At 42.2% G+C, this 13,141-nt stretch overlaps 2 protein-coding genes across 2 annotated transcripts; both read left to right on the top strand.

The window, feature by feature from the left end:
• Nucleotides 1-464: 464 nt before the first annotated feature.
• On the top strand, nt 465-4,177 carry LOC110041913 (uncharacterized). Its single transcript, XM_020747239.2, has one exon. It carries the CDS (start codon nt 694-696, stop codon nt 3,043-3,045), a length of 2,352 nt encoding a protein of 783 aa, XP_020602898.2. The 5' UTR covers nt 465-693; the 3' UTR covers nt 3,046-4,177.
• Nucleotides 4,178-6,717: 2,540 nt separating this feature from the next.
• Nucleotides 6,718-10,944, top strand: LOC149106554 (uncharacterized). The gene has a single exon (XM_089297335.1). It carries the CDS (start codon nt 7,301-7,303, stop codon nt 10,178-10,180), a length of 2,880 nt encoding a protein of 959 aa, XP_089153461.1. The 5' UTR covers nt 6,718-7,300; the 3' UTR covers nt 10,181-10,944.
• Nucleotides 10,945-13,141: the final 2,197 nt, after the last annotated feature.

Genomic DNA, 13,141 nt, shown 5'->3' on the forward strand with positions numbered 1-13,141 from the left:
CGCAGTAGATCCATGGTTAGTGCGCTTGATTCCAAAGCGAGCGGTCTGGGTTCGAGCCCTGGCCGGGGACATTGTGTTGTTTTCTTGGGCAAGACACTTTACTCTCACAGTGCCTCTCTCCACCCAGGTGTATAAATGGATACCGGCAAATTTAATGCGGGGGGTAACCCTGCGATGGACTAGCATCCCATCCAGAGGGAGTAGAAATACTCCTAGTCATTTCACGCTACAGAAACCGGGATAAGCTCCGGCCTGATGAGCCACTTGGCTCGTATGCAGACTTCACCTACGTTATTTTTTAAAAGAGCGAGCCACTTCATCGATCGTTTCTTACAGCTTTGTCAAGTGAAGCGCACAACATTTTCCACGACGAAAAGAGTCGGTTTCGAAAAAACTTCATTAGCATACTTCAGTTTCGAAACGATATCATATTTGTTTAATAAAGACGAAATCAAGAAAGAAAACATTGTTGTTTTTAAGATGATTCGGCATTGAACGTGAAACGAAACCAGTTTCATTTCGAACGGAAGTTGCGATTAGATAATTTAAATGGGAGGACGAAGTAGATCCATTGAGTTTGTCCCTGCACACAGCAACGCTTAGAAGTCCTCGAGCGAAGGTTCAGTGATTGAAGTGACTCTGGTCTAGATAGACGGCCATATTACTGAGAATAACAGGTACTTAACTCCACAAATGTCCGACGTTCAAATGATTCATTCGGTTTCAGAAGGTGACACTACATACTCGCTAAGGGATTTTCTCGACACGTTTACTCTTCCTCAACATGTGAAGATACGTGAGGGTTATTATGATGAAAATCAGCGCACAACCATTGGTGCAGATGGTGTTTACAACCTGCTGACGGTCGAAAGTGTCGAAACGGTGTTGTATGAAAATGCCCAAGGCGAAGAAACTCGAATCCCGCTTGACTACCCGTGTACCGTTGAACGGGTAGCGGAAGAGAGATTTCAACAGAAGTTCATACTACAAGACCTGGTCCATGATAGCTCGACTGTAAAGATTGTGCGTGTGATTGAGACCGACCCAGATTACGAAGCTGTCATCAAGAATGGCGACAAGCTTAAGATAGAAAAGAAAAAGTGCCGTGAAAACTTTGTGGCTTTCAAAAGAGTCCACGATAAGGGCAAGACTCTGTTAAAAGTCCCGGCGAGTTGCCAAGCTAAAGTTGTAGCGCTTTGGGACGGCGAAGAAATGCCCCTTGCCAAGTTTGTAAAGAAGACCAAACTGCCCGTCCATGTGAGGTTTATTGATACAAGTACAAACGACGACAAAGCTGAACAAGGGGAACTGCCTTGTCCTTCAAGACCGGACTCTATCACTACGTTGCCAGAGGGTGTTGTTAAACTGAAGGGGATTCTGGTAGACACGTTTGTAACGGCTACAACGGAAGTTCAGGGTGTGACATCAAAGTTTTCATTTCCCAATACGCTACCGATTAGCGTTGTGCCTATGACAATGAAAGCTACCTCTTCGAACCTAAACAACGAAGCAGGTAATGATGACAGAGAATTTCTCGACGACGAAACTCAGTATGAAGACATGTCTGGCATGAAGTCGGTGCTAGGTTCACCTCAGCAAACAAGGGGAAAGACAGGGAAAAGGAACAGTGAAATCAGTGACAAGTGCATGTCAATCGCACGGTTGGGTGGGCTAGGAGCTCGCCAGAACACTTATTCACCAGCTCCTTCTAAAAAAGTGCTCAGAAGCCAAAGTGTGACACTGCCACGACAAGGAACTGTTTTATTACAGAGGACTACGAGCGCCTTACAACTGCAAACGATGTTCACGGACAGTAAAGAAAACTTTTACGACGAAATTAATGTTAGTGCGAAACCTGAAGAGGTGAAAAGTACTCCATCGCTAATGGAAAGAAGAAGACGAAGCGACCCGAACACTCGTCAGGTATCGAAACAGAATCTAGAAAACTTGGTACAAGTGCAGGGTCAGACCTCGAGTGATCCTGAAACCTCTCAATTTACAGCCGAAATGGTTTCGTTGCAGATTGCGAAAACCTCACCGACCTTAATGCCACGCGTGAAAATGAAGACATTCGGTAGAAAGGAAACAGTGATAGAAAATGAAAGTGCGTCAAGTGACGTATACAGTGTTGTCTTCAAAGGTTGTGCTAGCCAGCAACTGAATCTGCTACCGCCATTGTCGTCTTCATCGACGAAGAGCTCGCCTTTTTATGGTTCTGAGGAAACAGAGACCGCAAACCCAAACGTGCTGCTTGCCCCGAAGGTAACACGTTCAAGCGCAGATGCACTTCCACCACTTCCTTCACAACAGGGAAGTTGTTCAGGGGAATCTCATTTGTCGGGTGGCGATCTTCCGGTGGGCGCTAAGGCAGAATCAAACGGAAGTCGTGGCGCTATTGGCAACAAGGCTCTATCGACCGGCACCGTGAAAAAGAAAGCAATCCCTGAACCTTCTCAAAGAAGTGAGAAATACGCGAATATCAAAACCCAACAGCAACCATTCCGTAATCCTACAGCTACAGTTGAACCCGATGTATCAACGAATATGACCGAAGACCAACCACCACTTCCTTCACGTATCAAACAAACTGACAGCATTGCAAGCTCCAAAGGTTGCCAACCTATTCCCTCCCCAAGGGTTAAGCACCATCCTTTCTCCAAAACGTCTCAAGAAGAAAGCGATTTGCCTCTACCAAATAAAAAGGAAATTCAACCTGCTTCAGGCACTAAAACGCTCGGCACAGCGTCGCGGCCTGGAACGGAACAGGGGCCAAAAACACCAGAAGAGTTCCAGGCAACGATGAAAGAAACCTCGAAGTCCAATTTAATCATTCCGCAGGACCTAAGCACACTGAGAGTCCCTGAAGTTCTTGAGTGTCTAAGAGGTTTGAACATGCAACAGTTTGAGAAGATTTTCAGCGAGCATCAGGTTGATGGCAGCATGCTTGTGTGTTTGGACGAAGAAGCTCTGGAGTCGTTTGGAATGGATCGTTTTCATCGTTTAAAACTTCTTAAAGTAATCGATGGCTGGAGGCCACAGCTATAGAAGCTAGCAGTGACACATCTCTAGAACTTTGATATAGATTCTGCCAACAACGCATGGTTACAGCGGGTTTTTACACTAGCGTGATGCATCTTTGTTGCTATGCTGATCGTGATATGTTATACTGTTATACACACTTGACTTCCTTTTACTTTGTCAAGGAGGAATGAGGTGTTTATCATTTTAGGGACTGTTTATTTGAAACGTCTCTTTCTTTCAGTCTAAGTGGCATGCCTGAGAACTAGCTAGTAGTAGCTAAGCGCATCGACCACTATAAACATTCAACATTTAACATTTTGTTTTTAAAAGATAAGTTGTTTTGCAAAAGTTAATATCTTTGTAAAAAACGATTATCGAAAGTTATGTAAGGAAGCGTGGAAGTGTGATTAGAGAAGTTGGAATCCGGTGGTCCCGGATTTGAGTGTCGCATATTACTCCATTTTGTTGTCGGTTGAGTCCCACTGCTTTTAATTTGTAAAAAACCAACTGGTACGCCTCGTGCCACTTGGAATTTTTAATCATGAACATTGATTCGAGTCTGATTATGTTCTTTTGCAATAGTTGTTGCGGTTTGTTTACATTTCTAAACTTTGAATAAAAATATACATCGTCAATATCGGTTTCCAATTTCCAGTTGCAGCCTTCTGTGTCACTTAGGCACGAAGAGGATCATGTCATGTCAATATTGATTTCTAATTGACAATTATCACGTAGACATTTCTAAACAATGTTCCAGAAGATTCGAAATCGTCCAGAAACAACATTTGCAACTCGAGAGATATTTGACCTGTTATAGACGACTTTCATAAGATTCAGCTCCTGCTGTTGACCCTTTCAAGCGCAAAAAGTATTCACTTGTTTTACATTCTATTCAATCGAAGCAAATTCCAAAGATTTTTGTAAAATTTCAAAACTTTTGGAGTAACAACAAAAAAGACCTTTGCGTCGTTTTGAAATATCAATGAAAGGTTTCTGAAAATTGTGAACTTGTACAGTTCCGAGACTACTTATAGAAGAGAGGAAATAAACGATGATATTACTCACTCAACGGACGTTAATTTTTAGATCCACTCGTAAACGTTTTAAGTATGTGCCCACTGTACAGTGTATTGTAAAAATAAACAAAGGCGGTGTACTTCCTTGTTTCAGTTTATTATGTTACATCAGTGATCAGAAAAGAATTGCCTTATCTTTGTTATCATACGGTCTCTAAACGGAATTTTAAACATACCCAAAATCCTTCTGATCTCCGCAGGATACATAAGGAGAGATTTATGAATTACGTCTGAGGACATAGCGACGACTGTGACATTTCGCTCACGAGATATGAACGGTCTCGCTGTCACACGAAGGGAGTGAAATGGAAAGTCAACTCGAAAATGAGCGATGAACCTCCTTAGAGTAAAGAGGGAGTTACAACCGCACTTCATAAGCTTGAAAGTTGCGAGAACACATAGCCGTCAACTAACCTACTCGTAGACACCTCCCAGCAGACCCAATATCTCAGTTTCGATCAGTTTCCTGTGAAGGCCGGAATCGTACGTATCACGCATGCAGTCTTAGCTGGGCTCGAGAAAACGACAGTCAAATTCACGACCAACAATGAACGAGGTTTATTGAATTATTTTTGTCTTAGTAGGAAGACATAAGTGCTGAGATATTTCCACCGTTGCGTTTTGTTTTATTTTTAGAAAGGAGTACTACATATTTGAACTTGATGTACAGAAAGTGGATTCCCATTTTCACGGTCTAAAATATTGACACGGCACCTCAATTAAATTTCGTCACTGTGCCCAAATCATTTCAGCACGACACTTTCCATTTACACACCCCAAAAGAGAAGCTTGTTCTCCTGTTGGGCCTGACTTTTTCATCGGTATTTTCCCCGCGGGAAGTGCTTAAGCAGTATTGTTCATTGCGCTTAAAAGTGCAAAATGTGAAATATTCTCGAAACGAAAAGAATCGCTGACGATACACGAACGAAACAGGTCGAAATCTTTAATAAATTGGCGACATTCGGAGAAAAACACAAAAAATAATGGCTATTTGCAGCTATAGCGCACGTCATTTGTCACGTGTTTCACATTTGTTCTTGGGTCAGGGCCATAATCACAACATCATGACTTGGAATAGCCTGCGCGCAAACGTTCCCGATCCCCTACAAACAAAGAGTATTTCCAATTCCGGTCACGCGAGGGAATGCCTGCCAGCTCCGAGAAACGCCCAACGACGTTTCACGTTTGTGCTCATTCTTAGATTGACGACAGCTTGTCATCGAACGGGGGCTAAAATTGTATTATTCGAGGTATGTCAGAAGTCTCAGAACGGCACAACTTTCAAAATGGTTGAAAGCGGAAATACGGCAAGTGTTCGGAATAGAGATCTTCTCTTTTCTTCGCACAAGTTATAGCTTTTTTAATAACTGAACAATCTACTGCGAGTTAAATTACATTTTTCTTTTGGCAGCGAAACGAAGTTGCCAAATAAGACTATTAAATCCTGCTTCTCCTTTCCTTGTTCCTGCCTGATCTTCGAACACGATTGATAATAAACGGAATTTTTACACAAACTTGATTTTTGGCACGATGCCTCGATTGTCAGTGCCCAGACTACCTCGGCCCCTAAAAGTTCAGTTATGCACTGTTGGGACTGATAAATTTGCACGTTGAAAATTCGGGGTGTCGTGCCTCAATAAAGTTTTACTTGCCGTTTCGACTTTTTAGCCGTGTAAATGGGGTTCAAAGAACTTCTTCTAAAGAGAGTGAAACAATCCCAGAGTAAAACAATGTCACGGACTCCCATGTTTTGACCTGTATTTCTTCGAACCCAGGACGAATACAGAATTAATAAGTTTTGCAAAAGGAATCCGCTATATTTTGTTGTTTGACAGACCACTTAACCATTCACGAAATATTTCCGATACGAGCTTTTGGGTACGAAGGTTATTTTGACTCGTTATATTTATAGCCAAAACAACGCAGCCGATTACTTGATCCCAGGAAGTGTTTTAGAACAGGCCTAAACTGGTTAGATGGAACTGGGATTCGCGTATTTTTCACTGGATCACTGGGACTGGGAATCACAAAATTGGAAATTTGGGCCTGCCCTATGCTGAGAAATGGGATTTGGGCAAATTGTCGGCTCGAAAACGGGATTTCAGCCTCCCCCCTTTCAGGGCCCTCCTTTAGCGTGAATAGAATTCGAGAAATTCACCTGAAGAGTGAAAACAACCCAATATAGCTTGACACCTTTTCGCAAGGTTATATAAATAGACTGAAATGCTGTTCCTTGACAAATAAGCCTAAACTTGACATCTTCAAGTGTTTTTGAAGATCAGTGTCCGCCATCAAGGGTGTGTTTTGTACGCTTTGGCTACAATGTCACGCGATAGCTCAAGTAATCCTCCAGCTTTTCTCCTTGTTTTTGCTGCTTTGACAACATTTTTTTGCCATGATCATGCAGCGAGGGGAGCCGCAAGCTACGCAGCCTTTCAAAAAACAACAAACTTGGCGGTCTTGGGAAACCGTTATCGCTGTGATACAGGATGCAATATGAACCAGTTGAAGCCTAAGTTACCCATGCCTTGGTGACTCCATATCCCACCTATTAAAACGAGACAAAAAGAAATTTTTGAAGCCTGTGTCACAGCCGCCCTCACAGCCTAAAAGTTTTGGCATTTTGTCAAGTATCTATTACAAAAATAGACAGAAGCATTAACTTGCAATTGTTTCTCCACCGTACTATGTCCAGCTAAACTGATCAGCGAGATTAGTCTCAATGGGTATTACATTTGTTGACCAAATTTCCGCCGGTTAGAACAGCTTTATTCGCGTTCAAGATGTTATTCAACTGTGATCGAGTTTCGGGATATGACGCACAAGGGTAAAAATTACGGATACGTGCAGACTAAACACCCACTCTACTAGATGGCGATAACAACACCCTGCTTTCTGCTCGAGATGATTAAATCATCATCGCATGTAGCGGTAACATCTAGCTGGCAGTGAAAGCAACGCTGTAACCAAACCACTCATGTTGAATTCTAAACAATTCACAAGCAGCTCAACCGGCGCAGTCATTTCTGTTTTCTGTATCTAATTTATGCGATTTCACACCACAAGCGTGACCTTTCAGTTCACCCGACTTTCTTTTTTGTATTAGACAGTTCTCTATTGTTCTTATCATGATCAGATGATCGCTGGAGCCTAAAACATCCGGCAATGTCTTAGCTCACAAACAATTTACTAGATATTGAAGTATGGACTCTACAAGGGACGCCAGCACTCCGGTGGACCTCGAAGCATTTCTTCAGCGCCATGGCTCAAGACTCCCATGCACAGTTAAGGTTGTGGAAGGCTTTTGTGGAACCAACGCTGAGGATACGTTGGAAGGAGACCAGATACTCGTTATCTACAAAATTGAGAGGCAGAACACGATAATTGCATTTGATCAGCTCAATCAAGAGATATGTGTGCCACGGAATACGAAAAATAAAGTTCAGCTTCTTCCGCTTGAACACCACGGAGAATATAAAAGAGTACGACATTTGTTTAATGCTCATCAGACACAGTATTTCCGCGTTCTCGAAGACCTTGCATCCCTTCAAATATCTTCAGAGACTACACTTCAACTGCTGAGCAACCAGCCTTTTCCGAACTTCGCGAAATGTAAAGTAGTTGACTTGTATGATTCCAGGGAGGTTTCACTGCCATTGGAACTACAGGGGAGATTTCAGCCGCTCTTGGATGCGAGGGAATACTACTTAGAAGAGGTTCTAGCGCAGTATCAACTGCCAGTAAATATTCGATTTGTTCTCCCGTCTCGCGCCAATAATGGTGCATGCCTTTCGAATCCACTGTCAAGTTTGGAAAACATTCATCTAGAGCACGAAACCGAAGTGGAAATGATCTTCGCAGCTTCAGTTGATGACCCGTTATCATTAAACCTGTTCCCGAGAACACTGGACATTAACGTTAGTTTCGGATTTAAAGTCACGGCGGATACAAGCAAGAGGATCAAAGAATGCAGACAGACTCTTGCGGCGAGTGAAAGAACTTTAAAACGACTCGACATAATAGCAAGTAATTCTTTCTACTTTAAAGTATGTCCTGTCAGGCGTTTTAATTTCGAGTCACTTCAGCCTCCTTCAATTTCAATTCCACAGCCAACTAAAGGGCGCAAAGTGGAGTTATCGTCTAAAGCAAAACAAACCAAAACAGCGGAACAGACAGCTATAAATAGAAAAAAGTTAACCATGTCATGTCCCCAATCAGCGTCCAAACCTGGCTGGTTTTCTGAACAACATGCAGCTGACTATGAAAATTGTGAGACTGACGAGAGTTTTAATAATTCCCTAGGAACCGAGGCTCGAAAAGCCGTGGACGAAGGCACAGACGCAGTACCTGTTCTTCCACCCAAGTTATCCACTGGAACATCACGGTCGACAATACCCAAGGACACTACGCAAGCAAATGAGCAGAGTCGACCAGTACCCAAGCCAAGAAAGCGACTTAATGCAGCATTGAAAAGGAACCAAGAAAACGTCAACAAATGTGTGACGCAAGCACAATCACAAGACAGAAATCTTGCTGAATGGACTGGCCCGTTCTCTGGAGATGACGCCGAGGACACCTGCCCTGAATTACCACCTAGACCGGAGTTCCTAAGGGTAAGGAGTATCGAGGATGAAGAAGATGACGACGTATCGAGGGAAGAACGTCCACCACCACTACCTCCAAGGTGTCCAGGACCTAATCAATTTGGTTTTCCGGCGTATCTAGTAGTTGATGTGACTGACTGGAGAGCAGTCGATGAGAAAGCCTTCAGGCCAAACACTATTATGGACGAGGGTCTGTACAGCGACGCGAAGGATGATGGACACGTTTTTAAACAAGATAGCGTTAGACATCTTGACTTATCCTTGATGTACCCACCAGATGAGAGGAAAGCCTACATTGACATGGAAAACCCAGGGGTGAATGGAAGACCTTGTGTAGATATGGAAAGCAATGAGAAAATGGAAATGGATGGAAGGCGGAGTGGCCGAGAGAATTCCCATAAAGAGGATCTTATTCAGCCTGATGAAACAGGGGGTTCTGAAGAAGTGGAGAATTCACAACTTCGAAAGGCAGGTAGAGAAAATGGAGATGAAGCAATTAAGCATCTTGAAGAGGAAAGTAGCGACGAAGACTGCCCTTATGAAGAGATAGAAGAACAACATGAATCATCGCAGGGAAAAAATCAAAGTAAGGAAAATGCAGTGAGTCAGGAAAAAGCAAAAATCGAACGCCCCTTGAAGAGTCCTAGGAGCAAAACCACCCAAGGTTCCTCTGATACAAGACCAAGCCGGGCGGAGATCGCGACTTGTCCGATGAATCAAAGGGGCATTATAATATCTGGCCGCCGAGATGAGGACTGGATGGATTTTACAGACATCGAACATTTTCTTAAACTCAGGAAACAGTTAAGTGAAGCTCTTGCGAAAAAAGCCGATTTAGAAAAACAGGTCGCCGTGACAGGACAAAGCCTTACAGCTGAAAGCCAGACACAGCAACTACCAACATCTGATCGCAATAGGCAAGCGCCACCACATATGGACAAAGCCGACTCCTTGGACGAGAATCATAATCGCCTCGATTCATCTGGAGAGTTCTGTAACCATTCCCAAAGAGGCACCCATGCTAAAACTAGACCTGAGAGTGTCTCGTTGAACGGAGGAGATTATTATGAAACCGAAATGCAGAAAAACCCCAGTCTACCTTCGCTTGAAGCAGAGGATTTCGAAAACAAAAAGCCTAGTCTATCTTCATTTGCGCCTAAGAAAGTTGTCCCTGGTAATGTGAGTTACCATCAAAAGTGCTCTCTCACCAGTGTCAAAGAACTCGACGATTCAGACGACAACGATGACTACGAAGAATGTCACGACAGAGTATACGTTAACAAACAAACAGGAGTCAATTATTCATTTGAAAAAGTGACCAGTGAAAAAGAGTTCCACGATCATTACGTGAATGTGGAAAGGCAACAACAAAGTGGTAATGACATAGAAGATGAAGATGATGGAATCAACTCGATTTACTACAACACTGAGGAGTTTGAGACACACAGGGACGAAACGTTGACATTACACTATCTGTAGCTTGACAACCCGAACGATGTAGAAGAAAATGTTCACGTGAATGTCGACACGCAGGAGAGCGATAAAGGGCTTGCAATGATTAAGGCAAAAGGAAATCAACAAGCCACATTTAAGGCAGTCACTGCCGAAATAGAGACTTTCCTAATGAAAAAATCTATCTGTAAGGGTCCTCCAAACGCTGTCGGTTGTATCGAGGAACCGCCACCCCTTCCACCGAAAAAACGGGCTTCTTCGTTGCGTGACACAGAATGACAGAAAAAAAAGACATCCGCAAATTATGAAAACATAACAATTAAAGCGGAAGTGGAGTGTCACGAAACGTCCAGTGTTTCCTCAAAACGAAAACAAACTGTACTCACAGAACCTGGAGATGAAATCGGCCATCGATTTGTGATTGTAATGCATGCATATGATATGATCGTTATAAAAATAACCATTTCGTATCAGCCCCTATTAATACGAGGACACCCAGTATTACAGGTGGAAGAGATGATTCAGCCGTAAAACTATGTACAGATTAATATCACTGCACAGGACTTAATTCCACTGGCATAGGTGCTGAAATGTTACGGAATCGTTTGGCGACTTATCCGAAAAATTCTCAATTTCTTTTGTACAGCAGAAACATACAGCATTATAGGGCTTGCCACCTTCTATTATTTTTCGTTCGAAGACTAAAATAATGGAGCAAAATACAAGAGTTGTAATTTCTTTATAGGGCAGTTGAAAGTTACCAAACAATAAATGTACATGATTGCTGTCAATACGTAATTGTCATGTCACAACGCTTGTCAGCTAGCCACAAAAAAATGAAAAAGAAAGTGTTTTGTACTGTATAGAAAAGCTTATCGCTATCTTGAGATGGACAAATTTGTCTTAGATGTCTTGGTTGAGAATGTGCTATTCAGTTTAAACCAAATTTCCAGGTTTACGTATTTACTAGTAATACATTGGAATCGGCGTTTTTCTTGTCATTGGTTAGTGTTAAAAGTATTACCATGTTTTTATTCTCCAGGAATTTTTCGTCGTTTCATAAACGCGTTCTAGCATTCTAGGTTCACCTGAACTGCACATTCTAATTGTTTACATTAAGGAAGTAGTCTAGGACTACACATAAAGGTGGAAGCAAAAGCAAGTGGAGCAAGCTGCTAAATATAGTAAAATAAGTGTATTCTCAGTAGGGATGTCCTTATCGTGTTCACGAAAGTTTACTCAATCTCACACTCTAGGTAGTCATAAAAATATGAGAGATCGAGAGTGTACACATGCCAAGACAAAAAGTAAAAAAACGGCTGTAGAAAGAGCCTGCTCTCTATTTCCGTGTTCTGCTTCTTACCGCGAAGTTGAATCGAACCGCACAAGGAAGTGCTATCTCTATTTCCCGTTCAGTTACAACACCGAGAGAGAGAGTTTTTTACTTCGAATTTGCATTATGCCATCAATTTAATGTTGAACTTCCGTTTCAACTTCCGTTTCCACTTTGTTTCAGGTTCCGTTGTTTATTATGGCAGCTGATCTGGCCGAACTATCTACAGGATTTCTTTGTAATTTAAGACATAGTCCAGGGTGTATTTTCCTGTAGATCCCCCAAAAAGATAAACGCCCAAGGTTCCAAACGTTTCCTGCTAACGACTGAGAAAAATATACCCGCGGGATCTCAGACGCCCCTACACTTCACTCTTTTGAACGCACGCCAAAGTTCGCTCTCGCGTTTTACGCTCTCGCGCAATCGTGCGCTCGCTTTGTGAACAGATTATTGTGTAACTCCGTATAAAAAGCACTAAGACACTTACGCGTGGGAAAAAAAGAAGGAAAAACAACATCAGCAATAGTTGAACTTCTCTTACTCAAGTGCATTGCAATTTCTATCTCAAAATCCTAAAGCGGAACACTCTTCATGAAGGAAATTAAACAAACCTATCAACCTTCACGGTCACAATTTCGAAATACATACGAATTCTCCTTACTGATTCCCTTACATTTTTTGAAATTTCAGTTATGAGAATTTCGAGTTACATCAAGATAACATCCGCTAGTTGATATTCTTATCAGCAGTATTCCTTGACAGTGTTTATATTGCCCGTTCACGAGAAATTGCGTGACCTTTGGCAGTTTTCGCTTCAATAAATGTTTATTTGTTTTTCTTTGAGCTTAATTTCCTTTGTTTGAATTAGAAACATTCAACAAGGGCAATTTGTTCTTCTTACGAAACATTTACACTTGAATTGATAAATGACATCGGTTCTTGGAATCGAATGCACTTCCGGCCATTGCACTGCTGCACTAAGCTTTGGGATCTATCAAAACTACACACTCCACGGACGAGAAATCTTGTACTTATGTTCAGTAGGCTAATCAAAGGATTGAAGTTTTGGAATAGGGTCTTCAAGACGTTAATACTGCTGAAATGACTCAAATAACAACTAATGGCCACAGAGACAGCAATAGAAATATTTTCATATTCCTTATGACCCTAAACTCTAAAGTTTCCAAGAATTTGACTTCTCCCCCGCAGCGCGCTATCTATATAAAGACACGGCAGAGATTTGCGTACAAAGACAAAACAAAGCAGCCGAGGACTGCATGACTGGCTTCGAAACCAAAACAACTTACATTGCTCCGAAACAAAAGCAACTTAAGTGAGTAGCCTTTAACAGTTTGTAAACAACAAATCATTTAGTGGTCATCGTGTTATACTGTGTGCAAGAAACAGCACATCACAAATAAACAAGAATGGCAAAAGCACCAACAACAATTAGCCGCGAGATGCGTTGTCATCGACTTGACGATTTCATCGCACTTCACGGAACCAAGCTTCCTCAGATTGTCAAAGTTGGACAGGGTTTTCATGGAACATCAGCGGATCAAAGCGTCGAGACAGGAGAGGTCCTGATCATCTTCAAAGTGGAAAGAAAAAAGAAAATATTGGCACGCAAAGTAAGCAACGGACGAGGACTTTGC

This window comes from Orbicella faveolata, unplaced genomic scaffold, assembly GCF_042242905.1.
Source record: "Orbicella faveolata isolate gen_17 unplaced genomic scaffold, um_ofav_v1 contig_3, whole genome shotgun sequence".
Taxonomy (NCBI): Eukaryota; Metazoa; Cnidaria; class Anthozoa; order Scleractinia; family Merulinidae; genus Orbicella; species Orbicella faveolata.